Below are 24524 nucleotides of genomic sequence, written 5' to 3' on the forward strand. Positions count from 1 at the left end.
AGTCAACCTTTTGCTCGTCATCGTGACAAACTGCGCGATTACGTATGTCGCTCCTGTGGCGGAAACTTCTGATAATGCCGAACTTGATACGTTTTCTGACCATCTGGCTTGTGTCCGTTGATCGATTTTGAGGTTTGGACGGCGCGGCGAATCCCAAAGGGTCTTGTGTGTGTCGGCGGGTTGCAGCTACACTGCAAACACACAAAATCTTACCAAGTATATTAGACTAATTTCAAGTTAAAAATCTCAAAACTAATGTGATTGCATTTAAAATAAGACTGATCACCTTGACTTATTTCAAGTAAAAATTTGCTTTTAACAAGTGAAAATTGTCCAAAACAAGTTATTTGAATGAATTTTGACTAGATATAAATTAAATATCACAGCGTAGTGACAGTTTAAGGACCAAATTAATTAAAGATGTCCACCTAATACTTGTGATACAAGCAACTGCTTTATTTTTTATTTTTTTGCTTTGACTTGCAAGCAAACATTTGAGATACAAGCCCAGTATAGGTGGCAGTGAACGCAAATGAAGAAGCATCAGTTTGGCGGATTGTCAACAATTCTTCAAAAAAGAGGCTTCGAGCTGTTTGTTGCCACTCGCAATTGAAGTTTACTGTCAAACTAAACGTAAAAAGTAAGAAAATTACGCATTGTGTCTTTCACCATACCACTAGCTTAATGCTAACACATAATGGGAAACACTATAGACGGGCTGACGAATGGCACAGGTGTCCCTGTGTTTATAATCATTTAAGCAACAGATATTTGAACCCAAACAGTCGCGCAACAACACGTAGACAGATAGTCTATCAAAACTCACAGGGAGATTTTCTTTATCCTCTGTGAATAAAACAGAAAGTTACTGCGTACGTATATCCAGGTCTTTATACTACTGCCCCCAGGGGGCCAAGACGTGCACACCAGGAGGAGGAGCACAATGTCCAAAGCAAACAATGTGTGCAAAAAAAATATTTATATTTGTTCTTACTGGATGTACAATATTACAAAGTGCTATTTTCCTTATGAAAAATAAATTACAAATTGTTTTGTTGTGGAAGCAGTGTTCAACCCTTTTTTTTAGCCCAGCAAATGTGCTTGGTGCCTTCACAGAAGGTTTGCCAAGCGGTCCAAGAAAGTTTGGCAAAGGAACCAAAAAGTCAAAGTCTCAACTTAGTATTCTCAACAACAGCTTGGGTTTTTCTCCGCCACTGGATTGATTGATTTTGTCGTGTCGTGCTCCGAGATTACTCCCCTTAAACGAGAGTGTTACATCAGGGAGGGCATCCGACGTAGAATCGTTGCCACGCAAACAAATCGTGCGAATGAAGAAGACGACTCCTGGTGATGATTGATTGATTGATTGATTGATTGATTGATTGATTGATTGATTGACGGAGTGTCTTTTGATTCCCAAAGCGGGAGGAGACAGTCAAGTCAGTCAGTTACGTCAGCGTTTTGAGTGAGGACAAGAGTGCTCCATCAAAACCGCATGCTTCAAATGACGCAATAGCAATTCTCAAGTGTCACAATTGGGAGATGCGTTCAAACTGATTTGAATCCACAGGTCCGATTTGGATGAGTCAAAAGTGTACATTAACGCAACATCAAATTATAATTCATTTACAAAAAACATTTATTTTTCACTTCCTTTTGCTCCCTCCTAAATTCATTTCTTCCCTTCTGACCAACCTTCTAGTCATTCATTTTCCTTCGTTTCTTTCTTTCTCGCGTCCCACGCACGGATTCGAACCTGAATCTTGAATTGTGAGGCAGTCATGATACCCACTCCATCATCGTGCTGCTCCCATTTCCCTCTTCTTTCCATCACTGATTCCTTTCTAATTTCCTCCTTCCCTTCTGACCTACCTTGTCCTCCTCCTTTGCTCCCTTCATTTCTTCCTTCTGTCCTTGCTGACTTGGGTGTTTCCTTTCTATGTTTCCTTCCGAAATACAAAATCAGTCTGAAGTAGTTGTTTATATAGATATGAGCACAAAATTCACATTTAACAACTTATAAGACAACGGGATCCACGTTGGACCACTTAAAAATACTTTTTAAGTGAAACTATTGCTTTTAATTCGGTTTGAGGGGAGTCGAGTTTACTTCCGGTCAAAGCCGGTCTGAACTGGGAATGGTCATTTTCAATGAAACTCATGTCAAAATGAGAGTTCCCGATCACATTCAAGCATTAAAACAGGCCACACCCACTTTTGGAGAACCTGGGCGGGTTGTCGTTGACGTCGCTGAGGGTGATGTTGACGACGGTGGTCCCGGCGAGCCCCCCCAGCTGGCCCCCCATGTCCTTGGCCTGGATGAGCACCTGGTACTGCTCCTTCACCTCCCGGTCCATGTTGGGCAAGGCCGTCTTGATCACGCCTGCGGCGGAGCACAAGCGGGCGACAAGCGCAAATGTCAGCACGGCCAGTTTGGCATTTCAAGGAACAGCGTGTAAATATATGAAAGCCAGCCAAGTATGCGGCCGTGCCGAGCGCAATTTTTGTTTAAATTTTAAAATGCATCTTTACCCGAGGAACGGGAATAGAGGTCACCTGACAAACTTGACATTCAGACAGCGACCTGTGGCGAAGACTTGCAATGATTCGTTGAAGATTACGCAGTGTTTGCGCTGCGCCTTTATGGACGGCGGCAAAAACTCAAAGCTAACCAAGATCAAATATCTCAAATTTGAAAAAAAAAACAACAACAACAACAACCACTTGTTGTTTGGTAGCCAGGCAGTTTTTGCACTTGCTTCAAGCACTGTTTTGCTTAAAAATCAGAAGCTAATACAACTTGCTATTGAGATTTTATTACTGGTAATCAATCAGTTTAGCTGAAAATAATGCCATAATTCTATTGGTGTAAGTTGTATGAATCCACTAATTTGCTTTCAATTAAGTAATATATTTCTTCCATCATTACTTTTACTTGTTGTTGTTTAAGCCCAGTTTTTGCAACACTGGTCTTTGAACAAAGATTCGACAAAATGGTCACTACACTGCAAAAAAAAAACCAAAACAAAGTAATTAAATGAGGAACATTAAATTGAGCAAAATCTACAATATGAAGAGGAATGTTTGACCAGTGTATTCCTTCTTCTTTTGTTGTACATTACACACTTTCTTTTAAAGCCTAGTATTTGCAGCATGCACCTTTTGAGTGAATAACCCACAATGATGATTTTCTTTTCAAAGTGTATGTTTAGTTGCGACGATAATGTCACACCTCCCGCGTGTTGATTGTTCATTTGTTGACGTGTGTTTGCACATATAGACGGACGCCCAGCCGGGAAAACATTTCCTCTCGCAGCATGATTTGTGTTTGTAGTTGCCGCCGCTTTGCTAGCGCGCGCCGCTCACGTCTCTCCGCGACGAGCGGCAACACAGAGTTCCGTCCGTGTCGCCTTTGTGATATGCGTGAAGCGATTTTAATATGCTGAGAAGTGTCCCGCTTGTGCCGCTGTCGTGTAAGTGTCTTTTAAAGGGGACATAATGTGGAAATGTGAGTTTTTAATAGCTGGTATGCAAAAAGTAGTGTGTCTGAAGTACCTACACGCCCATCAAGTGTGAAATTAAACAGCAAGAGTAAATCTTTTATCTGCTTTTTTCAGAAAATGTGTCTGAGAACGATGCCTCGTGAGTTTTGCTGAATTACGATGTCAAGATTAGTTTAATTTACATAACTGCCCCCACACTTTTTCGCCATCCATGACTTGGAAGCTCGGCTGGGTGAAAATCAGGCATTTTCAAGTGACTGTTCGCAATACAGAGAGACCGATACATTATTATTTTTTTTTTTTCAGGTCGATAACCGATACCTGGAGGCGATATTCATTTGAAGTAAAAGGAAAGATATTTAAAAATAAATAATAAAATTTTGAATAATACAAACTCCAACAGTTACATTTGTTTAATAGCTTTTAAACGCATCTTTATTTTTAGATTTGCAATGTGTTAGTATTTTTTTTTAATAATAATGACAATAGACATTTTAGTTTTAGAATTCTAACAAAAAGCGCAGAGCTCCCAGGCTCAGCAGCATCTTATAAAGTTCAATAAAAACTGTAAATATATCCCTAGAGTTTTCCAAATTTCAATATAACTGAAATCCTTCACGTATGATTGTTTTAAGTTCAAACAAAAACAAAGTGCAAGGGGTTCCCAGGCTCAGTAGCATCTCTTATGAAGTTTCAATAAAGTTCCCTGAAGTTTTTACCCAGTTTTAGATTGCTCTCCTATCTGCTGTCGGATTTTCAAAAGTCACGTTTTTTCAAAATGCAGAATATTTGTTTAAAAAAAATAAAAAATTGAGCAGTGCTGCAGTGTTAGCACAGAAACGTGATCAGTGTCCTCGAATGTTCTATGCAGTTGTTGATATTTGTATTTGGCCACGTGTCTGCTGCATGCGCCACATGCGATGATCCGGGCACTAATTGGGCGACTTGGTGAGTTCATAAGTGACTTTCCCTGCTTTATTTGCCTTCTCGTCTTTCTCTTAAGACTATGTTTGAGAACAAGGAGCCGCTCGCATAGTCGCAACGCCCTAACCCTTCTCGGATAATGTTAATGATAAATCTGCTGTAATTCTTTTGATGTGAGAATGCCAGAAACCTTTTGAAACACCTGGTTATTATTTCAAATAGTGAAAGAAAAAAAGTCCAAACCACATCTTCTTGAAGTTCAGCATGAAAAACTGAGTTCGCTCGCCCGCTGTTCTGCTGCATTGACTCCAGCAGCGCGCGGGCATAAACAACAAAAATAAATAACAGCGTTAATGTTTTGGCATAATTGTGTTTGGTCATTTCCAAGCGGCGGCCGTAAACAGTTGTTAGTTAGTCAGCAACAAAGCGGCGAAGTGATGAGATGGAAACATCTGGATGCTGCCGGCTCGCTAATATGTTGATATGTGCCTCACAGAAAATGACTCTGTGGGAATAACACATTGCAAATGTAGCAGATAAGTGCCAGATGTACAATGCTTTAAAGAAGTTCTTGGAAAAGATATTTTAGCGTAACATAATAAGCAGTAACACTGAAAAAGTAGGTCATTTTAAATCGCGTTAAACGTCACACGTCAAGTAAATGCACCGTCTTTTTTTTTTTTTTTGCCTTAGCAAGTGGGAGAATGGTTAACGTAAAATATTGCATGTGCTATGTTTAAGGGTAATGTTATGGATGAGTTTGAAATGATATTGAAATGTTTTCAGCGTAATTTGTGGTGTACTCTATCGAAGGTTTAAACTATTAATGTAGGCAATTATTAACATGGATGGGGGAGCAAATGGTTTACAAATGCTCGAGATTTTTAAAAGCCATTCAGCAGAGAAACTAACCCTAACCCAAACCCATGCAGCGAAGCCCTGCCATAATTTCCGCTACCAACCCCGGCTAAATTTAGCTCCTCCCCGACATACAAAGATCTGCCAGATGAAATGATGACTTAGTTAAAACGTATTGCTCATAAAAGTTAGTAAATAAAAATGCGACATTCCAAATATGAAAACGAACGGCAAATGTACTCTAATACAACTGAACTTTACTTAACAAATGTACTGTGTCAGATTGAAATAAAGTTTAAGATGCTGCAACATTACACACAGTTTGAACATTTAATCAAGTGATTCTTCCGCATGCCGCACTTTGAGAATCACCGCAACTGCCGAGGACGTCGCCGAGAATTGTTACCAGTTTTGGGGTCCACGGAGAAGTAGGGCTGTCCGTGCAGGATGCTGTAAACCACTCTGGCGCTGTTTCCGTACGTCGGGTCGTCCGCGTCGGTGGCCGTCACCTGCGTCACGTACGTCCCTGCGGAGAAACCAAGAGTTATTTGTTACCCCGGAGAAAAGGGGAAAATCCAAACATCGGAACAAACTGGCCCGATGCTACCGAAACTTAAACGCACTGCATTCAGTGCAGCCGTGTATTAAATAAGAGAAGGACACCGAGGAAAATAAAGAGCCATGCTGCTTGCCAATGCTGTTAGCATGGCAGCCGTCCAAGCCGCGTGATTTCATGTTGGAGCCACCTTGCCTAACAGTATTAGTCATTATCTACCATGGCTTTTCAATTAAAAACAAACATGTTGCTAATCGTTTTATCATAGTAAACATATGGATGCTGCGGAATAACTAGTGCTGTCGGATACTGTAAAATTGCGATTCAATATTAAAAAAATAAAAATACAAGGCCATTTTTGCTGAGAAAGGCAGCGCTACTTTTGTGCAAGGTAGATGGCGATTCGTCGTCATTGATGGAGCAAATGAATCATATGCAAATTTTTGGTCATCATTGAATGACTTAAGTTTGAATTTTTAGAATTTGATGAATTAAGTTTTGATTAGGTGATGAAAGTTAGATATGAAGAAGAATGAGAATAAGAAGAAAACACGTTAGTACTTTATAAGTACTTTATTTAAATATAAAATCTTTTAAACTTAAAATTTTGTAGTTCTACTTTTTGATATATTACTTTAGTAATTGCATTACTTGAATAAAACGTAAGTAAACTGAGAAATATATCAAAATACATATACAGTAATTCAATGTAAATAGAATTTAAAATTGTATTTCCAAACATTAAATCTGCACAAAATTATTAGTCAAAAAGCAGATTTTTTTTAGATTTAAATTAATTTAAATCATGTATATATTTATGTATTGCTAAAATTAATTAATTCAATTAAATTTAAAAAAAAAAGGTTTTTTTTCCAAACCTGAACAATTATTAGTAGAAAATGAACAAAGATAACTAACATTTAAAGTAAATGCTATTGAAAATATTTCTTCCCTCCTATTATGGTCAACAAATTCAATTTGAAATCTGTACAAATTTGAGTGTATAGCTGAGCATTTTGTTACATTTTTGTTCATAAACAATATAAAAATACATCTACGTGTAGCCTAAATATATGCTTCCGAATCTTCCAATGGGACACAATAAGCCATACTCATATTTTCAAATTTGAGGTGTACGTACTGTATATACCACTGTCCAGGTGGAATATGTGTAATACGAAAGCAGCTTTTTGGCTGTGAGCAGCTTGCAACAATGGCATTTAACGACATGAAAACATTAGGTGAGGTAGATTAATGGCAAACAAACTCGCCGCCGTCTATCTCCCATCGTGCGCAGAACACAACGCCCAAACACGGGCCGAGCAAAGGACGTCCAAAGTCCTCAGCGGCTCCCGCGTTTGCACATCTTTAAATAGAACGTGTCCGCCAGAGGCCAGGACTCGTCCCGGGCGAGGTGAGAGACCAGGAATAAAAGCTGGGAACATTATGCAGTGTAGCAGGTAGATACTGTTGTTCAGTTACAGCAGAAAATAGCCTGAATTGTGATTGTTTAAATTCACTCTCTTTGCTACAGTTTGCTTTTGTTTCAGTTCTGAATGTGGCGAATGCTGCTGCTCGGTACAGGGTTGGAGGTATTCTAGTTGGAAATAGCACCCAAAAATCCAGAAAAATGCTTTTTGCACTCATAAAACAACCCTAATAAAGCAATTAGTCATCCATACCTTAGATTTGGACCAATGAAAAGCTCTGATATGATTGTGAGGAATCGCCACATAAATCTGACATCCCTGCAGGAATATTTTTTATTTTAATTTTTTTTTTAGAGCAAAAGGCATTTTATTAAAAGAATAAAGTACTGCTTTTTGTAAGAGCTAAAAGCATATTTTATTTCTAATTCTTTGAGGAAAAAAAGGTATTAGATTATGGAAATATATATATTTTTTAATTCACATTAAATTATGTTTACAAACGTTCACTTCTACCTCTTAATATTAATATTAATAGAAATAATTTACACATACAACTGTCTCTACGTCTTGCTGTTAAGAAAACAACTTTTTCTCCCTAAGAAAACGACTTTAAACTTCGGGAACAATGCGCGGCGACGCCAGGTGGGCGGCTTCCTCCAATTTACACGTCATTGAGTGAAACTTAAGCGACTATTAAAGTAGGTCCGCCCTGACACCCCGCCCCCACCGACAGACGAGTCTAATAGCACAGCATGCTGCGGCGTTACCCTGGCAACCGGAGACTGGAATAACTAGCGGCGACAGACTCTTAACGTCAAAGTGACATGCAGATTGTGTGCGGTGGCTTTTGGTGTGTGTGTGTGTGTGTGTGTGTTTTTTTAGTTATTTATTTATTTAAAGGTACGTGCTTCAGCTAATTATCACGTTGCAATGGAGTGTAGCCTTAGGTTTGCAAAGCCTTTAAAACAAAAATAAAAAAAAGCCATAGTTGGTAACTTTTCCGGGATCATCAGTTAAACAAAAAAAATTATAATAACGTAAGAATTTCAGTGTGCAGTGAACATATTCACAGTTCGGTTTTTAGGAGTTTGCTGAAAACTCACCTATTTGCTGTGAGGGGGCGGAGCTTCCTTTAATCAGGCCATACCCTTGTCATATATATACAATATATTGTATATATTGTCATACATATAACCTTGTTTTACAGTATATGAATGTCACACGTCTGTTGTCATTCATTTGGGTGACTGATTTTTGACTGACTGCGATTGAGTAAGAAGGGCAACATGTTCTGAAGCCTTTAGACTCAATTGCCGGCCGTTTTCAGAACTGTTGTTTGTCGGTATTTCATTTTGTAATTTTTGGGGAATAGGTTTTTTTTCCTGTAAAATTGCATTTTTTGTTTTGTTTTGTTTCTTTAGGAAAGAAAATGAACTTTCAAGCCTCCTTCCACACTTGAGACTTTTTTTTGTTGTGGTTGACGTGCACCATTAATGAAACTGGTGTAGTTTTTTTTTCTTTTTTTTCTTTTTACTTAGGTTACTGCGTTACTGGATGAATTTTCCCAAAATGTCCAATTCCTGTTCCTGTCCAATTTTAAGCATGGTCATTGAGAGCATGGTTGTTGTCTGAGGCAGTTTATTTTCTTTCCAATGGGCACTACCAACTAAATTTGCCCAAAATAGCTGCAGGTAATTCAAAAAATAAAGGTCACTAATAAAGGTTATCTCATCATATCTAATTGTGTGCAGAGCATGGCATCAAATTGTGATAATTTTGAGAAATCTTAGGAAGATGTTTAAAAAATTATTCCCCAACAAGGTTCACAGAGCGACAAGAAATCGGGTGGACTTGTCCATCATAACCGGACGCACAAGAAAGTCTCCAGGACCCATGTGTGAAATTGAACAGGAAGTCGGCCATTTTGGTTTGAAGTAGCTAATCCGGGCAAATTCCAGGACCCCTATTGGAAGTAGCTATACTCGACGGATATGCGACACTAAACCGCCATTTAATATCATATTGTTTTGTTTTTATAGATGAGAAAGGTAGCATTGTTCAATAAGACATATATTTTAATGAGCATCCTATGGTGAGTTAATCATTTAATGACTCTTTATCATTAATTGTGATCTCCAGCCAAGTGTGAGCTGATGTTTTAAATATGTCATGTATATAAATTACTTATATTATGAAAACTTGTTGATAACAGGAAGGAAAAATCCATCAGACATGTTTGTGGGATAATCAGTTTCAGCTAATTAGTTGTCTGTCAATCATTCCATTAATGTGAGCCCTGTTGCCATGGCGACACAAGTCGCTGGATCAACTCGTACCCCGCGGTAAACACTGTCAGCGTTTGTTGTTCCCTCTTTTTTGCTTTTTTTGTGTGTGTTCCCGCTCTGAGGGCGTCATTGCCATTCTGCTGGAGAGGAACTCTTCTTCCGGCGAGTTACCTTGATCTGCTCTCCCAGGGGTCGGCCGTGAATAGCGCCCTCTCGCTCGCTCTCAAATGTCAGGAGCCCGTGGGGCGAGCGAGGAGGCGCCATTGCCCGCCACCTGCCACTCTCCAAACCAACTCCGCCGACTCTTCGTCTTTATCGTCGTCTTTATTCGATCAAGCGGAGAGGACGCGAGCTGATGTCCGTGTGACAAGAGAATAACCTTTCAGACGTCCGCTGTACCTTAACACGCTTCGCTTACGCCTTTGGAGGCTTGAAATCCTTCAAACCCTCCCTTGAAACTCTCTCAAGTTTAAAACCCTAAAGTGAAACCATAACACTCGTCGGAAACCCTAATACTGATGTGAAGCCCTAAATTGAAAGCCAAACCCTTGTGTGAAACCCTTAACCTGTCCTGAACAGTAATTTGAAACCCCAAGCGTGATTAGCAACCCTACCTTGAAACCCAAACCCTGGTTTGAAACTCTAACCTAAGTTGAAACTCTAATCATGTCTTCAAATCTCACTTTGAAACTCTAACCGAAACCCAAACCCTGGCTTGGAACCCTACTTTAAACCCCCCACATTGCTTGAAAGTCTAACCTATGCGTCTAACCCTAATTTTAAAAACCTTAACCCTGGCTCGAAACCCACACTGACTGTTTTCTGTCTATGGCATCTATCTTTCTTAAGTGTATTATTGTCTGTCTGGTTATCGCTTTAGGGAACTCCAGCAACATAATAATTCCTCTCAACTTCTGCTGACTCTGCATATGTGTCATGTTTAGCATGCATTGACTTTGTCGGCGTGATCGTTGACGGCGATTCGGCGGCCCCCGGTGCAGCAGAACTCAGGAAGGGAGAGGACAGCTCTGGATCGGTATCGACTGACTCTGCAGAAGACAACAAGTAGACACTGGACTTCTCGAGGCACTTTTGAATATTCCTGAGGTTGCGTTGACTGATGTCGTCGTGTTTTCCATCAAAACAAGGAAATGACCTGAATTATTTATTCAGACTCGCCCCCCCCCCAACCCTCCAATCCCGCTCTCCCCGGGGATTTGGTGACCTTGCAGAGGATTTCACTTCTACAATTACAAACGTGATTCTGCATCCGCCGTGAAGGTGAACGCAGGCTTTGCTTGGAAAAACATGGAGAAATTGGACTTGACTAAACTCTGAACAAAGAGAGCTGACTGCGGGAAGCGAATCTTCATTATGAAAGCTATCAACAAAAATGCTACATTTATAGCTCGTAAACATGAGGCAGTGCACTGATGTTGCACTAATTATACACATTCGTCTCTCGCTTACTCTCGAGTATGAACTTTTTCTCCTTTGCCGATAACGCTGTCTTTTGTAACTCAGGTGAACATGACACATTATGATCCTTTTGAAAGCTACAATTTGAAATGTATTAGACAACATCTAAAAGCCACTTTCACACTCCCCTGAAGGCTTTTGTGGAAAATACTGTACTTTTAACTTTGTCATCAGAGCTTCGTTTCCTCTTTACTTTCCCACCAGCTTGCAAAAATGCACTTTTGAGATGCATCGCCAACTTTTTGAGAACTGAGCAGACAGCACAACTTGGAAATACAGTAGACCGTGAAACTCAGCAACAAATATTTTCATGAGGCTGCTACCTTTGAATTGTTTGGTTCTTGATTTTCTCCCAATGACAACGATAACTATACGTTTTGGTGGTGATCTGGTGAATTTCCTAGATAGGAGGAGTTAGTTCAGGAATGACCCCTCTGGCAAAATGCATGAAATAATTGCACCTTTAAACGCAAGGTACTTTTCACCGCTGAAGTTCTTCATTTGATATCTGTACTTGCTTACATATCATGATGAACATGCATGCCAGATTTTTTTTTAAATTCCGCGGACTTATAACAGGAGCGAATGTTTTCCAACACTATTGATTGGACACAGTCGGGGACTTTAAAAAAATAAAAAAATTAATAAAATTGCATTTTCACCAGGATATGTATTGGCAAAATTTAAATTTATGTTAAAGAAATGTATTGATGCTGTATTAACATCTGCTGTTTGTGGACAAGTGCACTTAGTTTGTACCTTTGTCTTACGTCCGGCAAAATGTAGACATATCACGCCTTTCTGAAAACTGGCCAGAAAGCACAACATGGAAATAATGTGGAATTTTTAGAATTGATTTTCTGCTATAACGTGACAACTATAACTCATATACCATGTTCATTTCTGCTGGCAATAAAGTAAGGAGGGTTTAGTTCAGGGAAGAGCCCTGGAGATGGACAAAATAGCCAAGCTCACATTTGCCAACACTAATGAGTCGGATTTTTGGGGGATCGCATCAGGGGCCCCTATGAATGGCCTGTGGTACACGTGTAGGCAGAATTTGGTGATTTTGGAGTATATTAAAGAAAGAAAACTCTTTTCTATTTTTGCAACATCAAAGCTTTAACGCTTCCCTTCTGGTTTGCCACCAGCCTGGAAAAAGTGCACTTTGTACGCTTTTATTGCTTCTGGGAAATTCTCGATGCATCAGCGGCTTGCCAGTGCTTTCATTTAAGGCTTTCAGCAGGATTTGTTTGGGATGGGACAGGGATTCACCTTCTGTTGATTAGTAGTTACACCTCATTGCTGCTGAAAATTAAAAGTGGCATTCCCCAGGCCTCTGTTTGCATTTACTCCCTGTAGCTTAGATAATGAAGGCCAATGGAATATCATAATTCATGCCGATGACACATCGACCTAGATCTTACACAAGAAGTACTCTGAACAAATGCCAGGGAGATATCATTTCCAGTCTGAGCTATGCTGTAGATGTCATAAAAATGTATGTCTTTCCAGCTTAATTATCTACGTAGTATTTTGTAGTCTAAAATGTAGCTTTGTTCTTCAGACTTTCATCGTGAAAATAATTTTTTCAATGTGGCCTTCAGTGAATTCGTTTGAAAAAAGTCGCTCTTATGTGCAGTCAATGACCCAAATCTTTGCGGTGAAAGATTCCAATATAAAATATTGATACTGAAAGCAGACTCAAGGTTTTCTAATAAATGTCGAGCACTGTATATACAGTATGTCTGAGTAGATTGTCAGTCATCCAGGTCACGGTGGTGCACAAAAGTTTAATCGAGGAAATTGGGCTCTTCTAGTTTTTGAAGACCTGTGATCCAAACGGCTTCTTCAGATGTAAATTTTCCATACAGTGTTTCCCTGTTTATGTCTCTGGTGGGTGTTTTCCCCTGTGGGTGGTCACATGGGATATTTTGTCAGGTGTGGCTGCTGAATGACGGTTGTGCTTGTTGTTGTTGGAAATATGGCCACTAGCAAGCTGTTTTGCCACCAGGCGGGTGAACGACCGGCCATTATGCAAAACTTTCTAGTGGCCACTTTACCCTCAACAATATGGACAAACAGTGAAATGTCTTTAACAACAAAGAAGAGTCCAGTTGACACGATTAAACTTTTGCGGAGCACTGTATTAGTTGGCTTGAAGACGTGTCCTCTGTATGCTAATTTAACACGAATCACTTGAGCTACAGGAAGTAGCCCACAAAAGTGTGGTTTGGTCGTGTTTGTTGTCTTACCCACGGGCGACATCTCGGGAACACTGGCTCGATACGGCCCCTCCAAGAACTTTGGCTCGTTGTCGTTGATGTCTTGCACCTTGATCACAAACTCAGACTCGGGCTCCAGCGGTCTGTTGCTGTTGAGGTCGACCGCCTGCGCGCGTAGCGTGTAGTAAGGCTTCTCCTCGCGGTCCAGACTCCGTAAGGCGTGGATGTCCCCCGTGGTTTGGTCAATGGTGAAAATGGAGCCGGCCCCTTCGCCCGAGAGCGTGTACTTGACTACGCTGTCGCCCTGATCCAGATCAGTGTGCAGCTGCGAGCAAAAAAAAAAACAGGAGAAGACAGGTTGAGCGCAAACACTGACACAGATAATGACCCTGGGAGAACTCTGGATCCCGAAGCCCTGTCACCGAATGCGACTCATCTGGGACAGTCGAGAGAAACTCACAGCTCTGCTGATGCTGCCATGAGAAAAAGCAAATGATTGCGCTGTCAGAATGTTCCATTGACTAATGAGGATAAATCTATCATAAATAATACATGCTTACTGCAGAGATTAAGACCTGATTCTATGCATGTGCGACACTTTGGTGTGAAGCATGTTTGTCTCAAAGCTCAACAAGGAAATACTTCTCAGCTAATGGACTAAGTGACCTACGGTATGACTCCGTCTTTGTTTTAGTCGCTGTCATGGTTGTCGATACATCCTGTGCCAAGCGACAAAGTTTACTTCAGATTAGTCATCAAACTAAAGGTTCACTCAAGAGTCAGTGTCAACTTATCAGCTTCTAATGTCTCAGCTAAAGACTCAATCGTTGACATTTCTAGCAAATTACACCCGTCTTGTGAATGCAAAAACATCATTGGCACAATCAGTTCTTCACTATCATTCATTTTCTGTACCGCTTATCCGGTTCAGTGTCGTGAGGTGCTGCAGCCTACGACTGACTAGAGACTGCCCTGACTTCGGGTGAAATCTTGGAATGGTTGTAATTCCTAAAAAAGAGAAAATTTCACATTTTTGGAGGCGTAAACCACTAGTGGTGGGAAGTAACCAAGTACAAATACTTCAGTAGATTTTTCAGATATCTGTGCTTTATTGAATATTGATTTTTCTGATGTCTATTTACTTTGAATCCCCACGTTTGAAAACAGAAACAGTATCTATATTTCTTTGTAAAAAAAAAAAAATTTGCTTGTTACTTTTTTTAGCCTCCAGATAACGGCAGAATGTAAAAATAATAAATAATTAAAAGGAGGGCGGCACGGTGGATCAATCCCCGGCCCCGCCTGTGTGGAGTTTGCATGTTCTCCCCGTGCCTGCGTGGGTTTTCTCCGGGTACTCCGATTCCAAAAACATGCTTGGTAGGTTAATTGACAACTCTAAATTGCCCGTAGGTGTCAATGTGAGTGTGAATGGTTGTTTTTTTTGTATGTGCCCTGCGATTGGCTGGCAACCAGTTCAGGGTGTACCCCGCCTCCTGCCCGATGATAGCTGGGATGGGCTCCAGCACGCCCGCGACCCTAGTAAGGAGAAGCGGCTCAGAAAATGGATGGATGGATTATATTATTATTTACGCTATGAGCCTTTTCACACAGTAACAACGAAAGGGATTTGGACAATTACCTGGATTGGGGACGGACATGGTGTAACGGGTGTATTTATTGACAGTGCAGGTCCAACAATCAAGTCTGTCCGCCACATTCACAGGAGTTGACGCTAACTTGTATCCAGGTCCCATTTGAGTGAGCTTCAGGTTGCTTTGGTGAATCTTGATTGTTTGTACACAAACTCTAAGCCCAACCGGGCAACTCGGAAAAACAGTAAACCTTGGAACACGCCAACACAATATTTTCACGATGCAATTACACTACCAGTTCAATGAAAAATAATAATAAGATGAAACAAAGCAGTCTCAAAAACCTCTACGCTTGGACCCTGTTTGATAGCCTTCAGGGCTTTCAGCATCATATCAACTTTCTAATAGGGTATCTGTGATGTTTTAGAATAGTAACTGGTCATAAAAGTCCTATACAATGAGCTGACATTATCTGTAAAAAAAAAAAAACTTAAACAAGACCTTTGATGATTACAACTTTTGGTTAATTACCTTTTTCTCCTGATTCCACTGATTATCACTCTTACCCATGTGAAAAGGTGATCAAAAGATCAAAACGACTCAATTTCTGGGTGACTTTTTGGCCATATTTTACATTTGTTGAAACTCTTTGCGTTGCAAGGGTCCATTGTATATTTATTATCATCCTTTCATGTGTTGGTTTGTTTTTCTCGAGGCTTTAATCGCTAGATAGATTAAAGGCTCAAAAAAACGATGTTAACATTGTCTTGTCTTGTGATGTTTGTGCTCCTGTAAGCGAGGCAATCATCCGACATGCATCTTTTTTGTTGCCTCACATCAAAGTTTGTCGTCTCCTGTGGGCATTTTTTTTTTTTAGCAGCCAGCCGTCCAATTTAAGAGCGTCTTGGCCCTGGGGTGCTCCCCTGAAACGTGCACTCGCAGGTTTGTAAGTTTTTAATAAAACACGGTGTTTGTTGCGGGGCGCTGAACAGATTGTAGAGGCGTACCCACAGGGGGGGAAGACTTACAAATTTTCCAAGCTGTTGTTGCTTTATTTACCATCTACACTTTATTTTTGGTGTATTTTCGCGTGAACTCGGCCGCAGCAGATGCTAATAGTTACATGAAAGTGCTCTTCTTGAGACTGTTTGCAGCGCGTTGCAAATCCTACAGATGGACTGTCGCAAGCGTCAGCATGCTAATCGTCCTCCGAGCGGGTTTACAATCAAACCGATAAAAGTGTAACATCTGTGCGGTCTTATGCAATTTGGTGGGAGAGGGCTGCAACGAAAGGCTCGTAAAAAGTCAACGTAAAAGTCTCCAAGAAAATGTTTTTTTTTTCAAAAACAGACAAGTACAAAATTTTCACAGGATGTTGAAAGGGGTGTGTGGCTACATTTGAAAAAATATGGCAACAAGTCGTGATAATGTCATCAACAAGCTTTTTTTTTTTAAGCGAGCCACCCTTGTGTTAAGAGACCGAACGACACACACACACACGCACACAGTCAACAGTGCCAATCTTAAACTACATAAAAAAGATCTCAGCAGTGAGTCATGGAACGAGTCAAACCGGCGATTGTTTTTCCTCACTTCTGAACTGCTGTTTATGTGTTGCAAGACGACCGACCGGCTGGCAGCTGAGTTAGGATGTGGGAATCAAACACATCATGTGGATGAAGGTGACACACACACACACACGCATACGCACACACACTCTGTGTTCTGCTGATTTATCGTCTAATCCGCACAAATTGTAGCCAAAACCACAGAGTCTTTTTGTTCCCTGCATAGTGAAAAGAAAATCATTACTTTCTTTTCTTTTTTTTTTTAATCCTTCGATCATGCGTCTCCTCTGTGTGCCAATTCATGAATCATCTTATACACTTGATTGTCATTGGTTAAATTAATGGCATTTTTTTCCCCCCACATTGATGTCAAGGCGCTACCATTTTGTTTATAAAATTAATCAGGTTGGATTTGCATTTCTGAATCAGTGCTGTGAGCCAATTTGTTGGTTTGCTTTACACAAAACAGAAACTTTTCGACTTACATTTTCAACATTGGTCCTCATAAAACAATAGTTTTAAAAAATATATATTAATTGTATGATCTTTTTTGATAATGTTTCGTGATTTAATGTTCAGCTGAGTAGCCAATTTATTATTTGATTGATATTTTTTGAAGGTGTGTATGACTAGCTGGTACACCATATTCTATACTGTATACTGCACATAAAGTAGATGCATTATGCATTATGCATTTAAAAAACAATTTTTTTAAGTTCCCAGGTGTTTTTATGAAAGCTCTGTCATCTTTTGGTCAAAAAAAAAAACACACAAAGAAAATAATTAGACACTCTTACAACACCTGGAATGCTCCACTTTAATTCACTTGAATTTACTCGGTTTAAGGGGGTGGTTCTGTTTCATGCAGTTCACCCGCCCCGTTTTACGGGCTAAATGGGCTTTTGTTCCCATGACAACGAGGCAGTGGAACTAGGGTATTGTGACGAGACATGACAAAGGTGAGCAGAAAAACCCACCCGGGGAAAAATAATCTAGATTTTCACTGGTGGAGGCAGCATTTCAAAACTAAATCGCAAACACTTCAATTACTGTGCTGATCTGCCATCGGTACATGTGGCGCATGCAGTGGACACATCGGCAATAGCGCTGGCAACTTCACAGAGCATCTAAGTATGTGCTGGTTATGAAAAGCTAAGGCTAATAACACTTATCTAATGCTAATCTGTGATAAAAATGCAACTCTGCTTACCTTTTGACTTTGACATTAATTCTGTGTAGTAGCTTGAAAATGGAGGAGCTACAAGTTACTTAGTTGCACAATTAACGGGTGTGCAGGCACTCCAGAGAGCTAACTACTTTGTATACAAGGAATGAAAGAGTACATTTTCCCCAATACATCCAATTAATTTTTTTGGGGGTCCCATTAGTTGCGTCCACATAATGCTCACAGTATTCACCACCACCCAGGAATATGAATTATAAGCGTGATATCCATATTAATCGAGTCTTGTGTCAAGTTCCCGGCCAGGGGAGATAGCGGCGCGTCGTGCTCCACTCGCATGATGTGCACCACACTGCGCCTCTCATCTGCTATGCACAAAGGTTGCATATTGATTAATTTGACTGATTTGGGCGCAGAATGTAAGCAGCCTGTGCGGAAAATGGCGTAATTGGATTTCTGCAGCCGGGATTATATGGCGCACCTCTCAGGAATGCGTGTGGGAAGCCTCGGAATGGGCCCGGGAAGCTTGACCAATCAGGTTTACTTCCACATCAGGTCTGAGGGGGTGGGGGGGGGGGGAATCGAGGTTTTTCATGAAATCAACAAAATGTTCATTTTAAGAAACGTGATCGCGGAAAACATGGAATACATTTTACGTGTTGTTTTCTCTAAGAGGAATTTACCGGAACAAGCTGTTATATGTGATTAGTTAATAATCTTAGTGAAACAGCATGTGGCTCATTGCCCGAGGTTGTTTGTCTATGCTCTGTTCCGAGTAAGCAGCTGCATGAAGAGGAGCGCTAAGCACGTCTGCCTCACAGTTTTGAAGTTTGGGGTCCGCCAGGAAGGCCACAGGCAAAATTTGGAGATCTGGAGTTTACACGTTCTCCTTGTATGTTTTCTATAGGTACTCCTGCTTCCTCCTGCGTTCCAAAAATATGCATGTTAAGTTGATTGAAGACTCTAAATTGTCCATAGCACCCATCCCCCCCCCTCCCCCAATGTAAGAAACCCTCGCCGATTTGCGATTCACCATTTTTCTCTGTTCTGTTTTTCTGTAACGTACGTAACTAAATCTGTTTGCAGAAAAATTCACCTAGTCGTGTCAATCCGCATATTGTTTTGCTCTTTCGGTCTTGCTCTAAAATGTCCGGCCAAATGCCCTGCTCCTTCTAAGGCTCAATGTTAGCTAGCATTGGCTTGATAGTCGGTCGCCTTGGCAGGTAGCAGCAGCGTGATGGAAAATTCCAGTAGAGCAGTAAAGCAGAGGTGATAAACTTTGCAAAATAATACAGAAAAAGGTCTGGATCGCAATTGCAAGTTAACGAATGGCTAGCTGCTCAAAGTAAGGTACACTAAATGCCCAAGTTTATAAAGAATAAAAAAAAAAAAAACTAATGTCAAGACTATTTCTGATTAATTCAACTTCATAGACAAAAACTGTGCTTGTCTTTCAAAAAGGACGTTTTAATGCACAATTATAAACATTTTTAGGGGAGAGAGTGGTATGATTAGCATATTTTTGCTATTTGCATCAGGTTTTGATTGCTAACCCCTTATAAATAGCAAAAAATCCTTGTCAGAAGTTGTAATAAATGTTATTTCATGTCGCTGATTCAATTAACTCCTTTGAATTAATGGATTGAGATTAAGCTACACCTGATACGTCTGCTTGTTTATCTCTCGAAGCTAGGTAGCTGTAGCGAGGTGGCCGTGCGCTAGCACGGAAGTACAGTACAGCGGCGAGAAAGCTCAGGCGTCATAAACGCCGCGGCGAGGTTATTATAGCTGATCGATATCAGTGTGTGGGTCATTTTGTGGCGGATGACACCCCCTCGCTATCTGTAGCTGCGCCACACCTCCGCCGCCAGGCTTAGCGCGATGCTCTGTGCACCACGTGGACTAAATGTAGGCTCGTATGAAAAGTGTACATGCTATCTGCGTGTTGTGTGTGTGTGTGTAAGCGAGGCCACAAAATTGAATAGATTGATAGATACGACAGGTAGCTGAGACTGTGTTAGCTCAGTGCAACGCAGAGATGTGGAATTGAGTCACAGCGACTTGGATCGAGTCACTGTTTTGATGACTTGTGACTTGAGTAAAATTAAGACCTGAGACTTCACTTAGACTTGGAAGTAGAAGACTCAGGACTTGACTGGAGTCATGATGAGTGTTCCCCTGCTTTATCACATTTCCTCTTTCGCAATTTTTTTTTAGTGGACCGTATCTATCTTTCTGTTGGGAAAATCCCCGCTACAAGGTGGAAATCTGTGGTTTATAGGGATGGTTTTTATGGGTTTTTACAGTATATTTTAATTACATTTTTCGGTTTAAATACCTTTAAAATATAAGTTTAAGTGTGTTTAAAGAGAGGAGGTGTAAAACTATAAAGTGCCTCTCTATATTTTGAATAACCTACTGTAGCCTAGTGCTAATTGGCTACTAACTTATGAACAAAAACAAAACTCTTGGACATTCTTGGTCTTAGGTTTGAGACAATTGATTTTGCAGTGGGTCACAGAGCTGATTTAGTGACCATAAAGTAAATGGACGGACTGGTTTCTGACTGGTCTGATAATGCAAGATGATTATTGGTTTTAAGGTTTTTTTTTTTCTTTGTTTTTTTTAGCATTTCGTCTTAATTACTCCATTAAGACAGGGTTAGCTGAGTGGAACTGCATCTGTTTGCACAAGTTAGCGTGTTTATTGACAACGTAGCCACAGAAGTCAAACATTCAAATGGCTGCTGGCGTCTCATCCCGCCTGCCACATACGACATTAGCAACCATTATTGATCGGGGCGATTGCCTTTTATTATATCACACTTGATTAAGCAACATGGGCGTTTTTTGTCCCCCCCCCCCCCCCCCGGCATGAAACGTGAATGTCACTGTGCGGACAAGACGGACGCAAATGTAAGTGATACTAATGGCGAACATACTGTATCTCTACAGAAATATGAGACTGGACGTTTGAGTCCATTAAGCAGAAAAAACATACAATGTTTTTTTTTTTTTTTTGACAGAACAGACAAATGGACATCATTAGCTTTTGATTTCAGCGACATTCATCATTGAGTTCCGACTGTGAACGGCATTTCAACGAGGAGCAAACTCCTGTGTAGTCATCAACGAATTTGCAACGTCTCATTCACTAGTATGTTCCTCAGAAATTGTTCTTATACGAAAATATTAAACATTGAGTTCTTAGGCAATTAATTATGAAAATGACAAAGTTGTACTAGCAGGAATACAGCAAATTCGACAATTATTTTGCTCAATCGTGACACTGTAATATTAAACCTTGAAAAAAGAAATTCACATTACTGGTCTTGGGATGTTGGTGTTGTGGTCATGTAGTAGTTCACATAGCTACCTTTCGCAGAGTGCATTGGTGATCAGTTCAAATTGAATGAGTCTGTTTACTTGACCATACAAATCTGATAACTTCAGGTAATTCTGGTGTAGTGGTTCACTTTACAGTCAATCGAACTGTGATTGACTGACCAATTCAGGGCGTAGTACAATGTTTGGGATGGTCTTTTTGGGATTATTAGGAATTTTATTTTATAATGAATGAATTACTTTACCACAGTTGTAGTTTGGTCCTTCTGGCTGTCGACATAGCCTAGTGGTAATTGGCTATCAGCTTCCGAATAAAACATTACATTCTTGGACATTCTTGGTTGAGGCACTCAGTCTTGCCTTGCTGACTTGGGACCAGTTCCTATTCAATGGGTCATTCCCAATCGCACTGTGACTAACTGGCAACCATTTCAGGGTGTAGTCTACCCTTATATGTGTGAATCATGGATTTTTTTTACTGATTGTACTGGACTAACCAATCAGAAAACATGGTAAAAGCTTTGTATTTAACTTTGTGGGAGCTGTTTAGGGAAGGTAATTTTTTTCTTTAGAAAGTCTTCACAAAAGAGTGAAAGCTATTCTCATAAATTCAGGTGCAGACAAATGGACATCATTAGCTTTTGATTTCAGCGACATTCATCATCGAGTTCCGATGTCAATCAAAGTCAATCAAACTACAATGGAACTCTTTGTATCCTTTTTCCAGTACCAAATAGGTACAGGTTCTCAAGCTGTAAAAGTCTTTTGAGGATACGGTTTCAAAAAAATGATATCATGGACATTATCGGCTTTCACGTCCTGTCTGCGTAAAGGTGACTTGTCCATATATTTCCTGCAGTCCTGTTAAATATCCATCTTATTTAAAGATCATCAAGTTGCTGATAAGTGGTGTCAGCCTATTAGCCATGCCGTTAGCCGGATGTCACACACAGATACACATGATGATTGTCAGGCTCGGCGTGTCCTCAACAGGCTGGAGGTCAGCAACAAGCACTCCGGGCAGGCGTCTGCTCGCCAGTTTGGGATTAATTATTATGGACCGTCTCACTTAAGCGCCGTAAGAAATGCAGCTTTTTCCACCCGCCCACTGTAAACATGTTTTTGTCCGACGGGACATTTCGTGTCCCAGAGCATTTTACAACAAAATTCCAAAGCGTTTAAACTAAACCTCATTTAATGGCGCATGGCGGGAAAGGTGCTCCTCTTCCTCCCTCATGACTCCTCATTGGAAGTTTAGCTTCCTAATAAATCTCAGTCGGGGTATGTGGTGGGAATAAAAGCCAGAATGGTCATTCCTTGCCGAGCGGGAAGAGACGAAGCAAACAAGTCGGAAGCAGATGCAGCACTGCCCTTTTGCAGTAAAGGTGCTTTATTGACTTTTATTTAAATGAGCGACCTTTTGTCTTCCAGTGTCAGAAGCGTTAGCGTGTCACATGGTCATCGCACTGCAGTGAACATACCCAAGGGACACCGCATTCGTACATTGGATATTGCAAGATTTATAATTCTAGCTCTATGGGCATTTGAATTATTTTTGAGTAGTATTGTGTAGAACTTGATTAGTCATTTGGTCCTACTGGCTATCAACCTTGCCTATGAATGAAAAATGACAGTCTTGGTGGTAGGTTTGACGCAGTTAGTAGTGGTTCAAAAACAAGGGTGTAATCTTAATTTCGGGATTACAGTACTTTACTGAAATCATAGCTTGGTCCCACATGTTATCAACCTAGCCTGGTGCTGATTGAATAGTAATTTTTGAACAAAAATGACATTCTTGGTCTTAGAGTTGGAAGCAGTTGGTACTGTTGTGGTTGATGTGGAATTACTTTTCAGAATTATTTTGCTGAATTCGTAGTTTGGTCCTATTGTCTATTAACCTAGCCTAGTGCTAGCTGGCTAGTAAATGATGAACAGAAAATGTAATCTTTGCCTTTGTGTCTGGTAGTGCAATGAGTCACTTGAAACGAATCCAGGGTTTAGTCGGGATTTTCAAATCTTTTTCTGAAGTACTGAAGAAGTATTTTGGTCCTACAGGCTACCAACCTTGATTGATGCTAATTAGCCATTAGTTTGGATTTTGATTTGATTGATCTTGGTATCCCTGACTATTTAAATACAATTTTGGATTAAAATTGGGATTTTCCTTTGTTCTTTGACTTGCCCTGTTATCCCAAATCCATCTCGATTTGCCTTAAATATAACACGCCTCTGCCTCTGTTTTTGTTGGTCTCCTTCCTGCCCTGTACAGCTTTTATTCCAGATGTTCCTGGTGATTTATCCCTAAAATGTCCCTTCCAAAAGTTCTACACCACCACCAGGATTTGACATCTACAGTGAAGTTGTAAAAACGTCGCTTCAAGTTTCCTTTAAGATTTCAGGTTATTCCTTTCAATATTCTAACTCCTTCTTGGGATTATTCAGAATCTAATTAACCTCCAATGGATCAAATTAATGTTGCAATCCAAACCGACGTGACTCTTATTCCAATCAATCAGAACAAAATGCGAGAGACTAACGGCTCAGCTCGCTCAGGCGAAGCAGTCGGAACGCTGACGGCTGACGTTTGCTCGCACATCATCAGCGTTCCGCGTGATCTAATTGGCAGATTAACCCCCTGACGTCCTCGCCGCTTGAACCGCTAATATGCAATGATGTGGAGGACGCGCCCCCCTAGGATGTGCTGTTAATAGCACAAATTGATTAATCAAAAAAAAAAAAAAAAGGATGGATCCGAACTGTGTTATGGCTTGTTGCGTAATGTACATTTTCTCCTTGACTCCTCTTTATATTATTCTGTTATATCTTGATATTATCCTTTTTTTCTACAATTTGAAACAATTCATGGTTGTCTTAATAACATTTCTGTGGCACACTTTTGTCAAAATAACCGAGGATCAGGAGTTATCGAAGTATTTTACAGCATATTTCTTGCCATGGTGAAATCTGCTTGATTTAGGGGCACAAATGCATTTTCAGAAATGGGCAGTTAAAAGATTTACTCAGTTGAATAATTTCACACTTGATGGGGGGCTAGGCACTCCAGGTATGAAATTGTTTGTAGTGAATTCCCGTCTGTTTGCTATTCACCTTTTTTTTCTGTCTTCACTTATCACCTTTGTGCGCTTTCTGAATTGCCGTAGATGCCACCACAGCCCTTGATGAAAGGAAAGCAGTAATTGGTGTCAAGCAAGTATGTTGACATGATAGATCTTGACTGCTGTAAGATCTTTATATGTCAGGTCAGAGCTAAGTTTTGCCAGGTTGTTAGTAGAAGTTACAGAGTATTCACCGAATGTTAATGTTAGTGGTAATTAAAATGCAAAATCAAATCATCTGTAAACAATTTCTTTTTTTTGAGTAATGTTGTAAGATAAGTTTGAAATGATATTAAAGCATTTGGGGATTATAGTTTGGAGTATATTTACAGTTTAAGCTATTAATATAGGCAATTATAAAAAAATAAATAGGTGTAGGCTTTAATTACTTGTTTATTCACAGCAGAGCCTATCCCCTGCTATGTCCTAACATTTAAAAGTCAATTTTCCACGATATTTCC

The 24524-nt window shown here is 40.2% G+C and overlaps 1 protein-coding gene across 3 annotated transcripts in view; it reads right to left on the reverse strand.

The window, feature by feature from the left end:
• LOC133470382 (cadherin-12-like) overlaps positions 1–24524 on the reverse strand; it is a 132879-nt gene that overhangs the window by 72442 nt on the left and 35913 nt on the right. For all 3 annotated transcript variants that reach the window (XR_009785967.1, XR_009785968.1, XM_061758733.1), the window contains 3 exons: positions 13291–13585; positions 5692–5811; positions 2216–2383 (listed from right to left, as the gene is read on the reverse strand). Coding sequence is in view for 1 of the 3 variants with exons in the window: in XM_061758733.1 (XP_061614717.1) it covers positions 2216–2383; positions 5692–5811; positions 13291–13585 (583 nt within the window). In the remaining 2 variants the exon portion in view is untranslated. The remainder of the gene's footprint in view (positions 1–2215; positions 2384–5691; positions 5812–13290; positions 13586–24524) is intronic.

This window comes from Phyllopteryx taeniolatus, chromosome 20 (genome assembly GCF_024500385.1).
Source record: "Phyllopteryx taeniolatus isolate TA_2022b chromosome 20, UOR_Ptae_1.2, whole genome shotgun sequence".
In the NCBI taxonomy this organism is placed as follows: domain Eukaryota; kingdom Metazoa; phylum Chordata; class Actinopteri; order Syngnathiformes; family Syngnathidae; genus Phyllopteryx; species Phyllopteryx taeniolatus.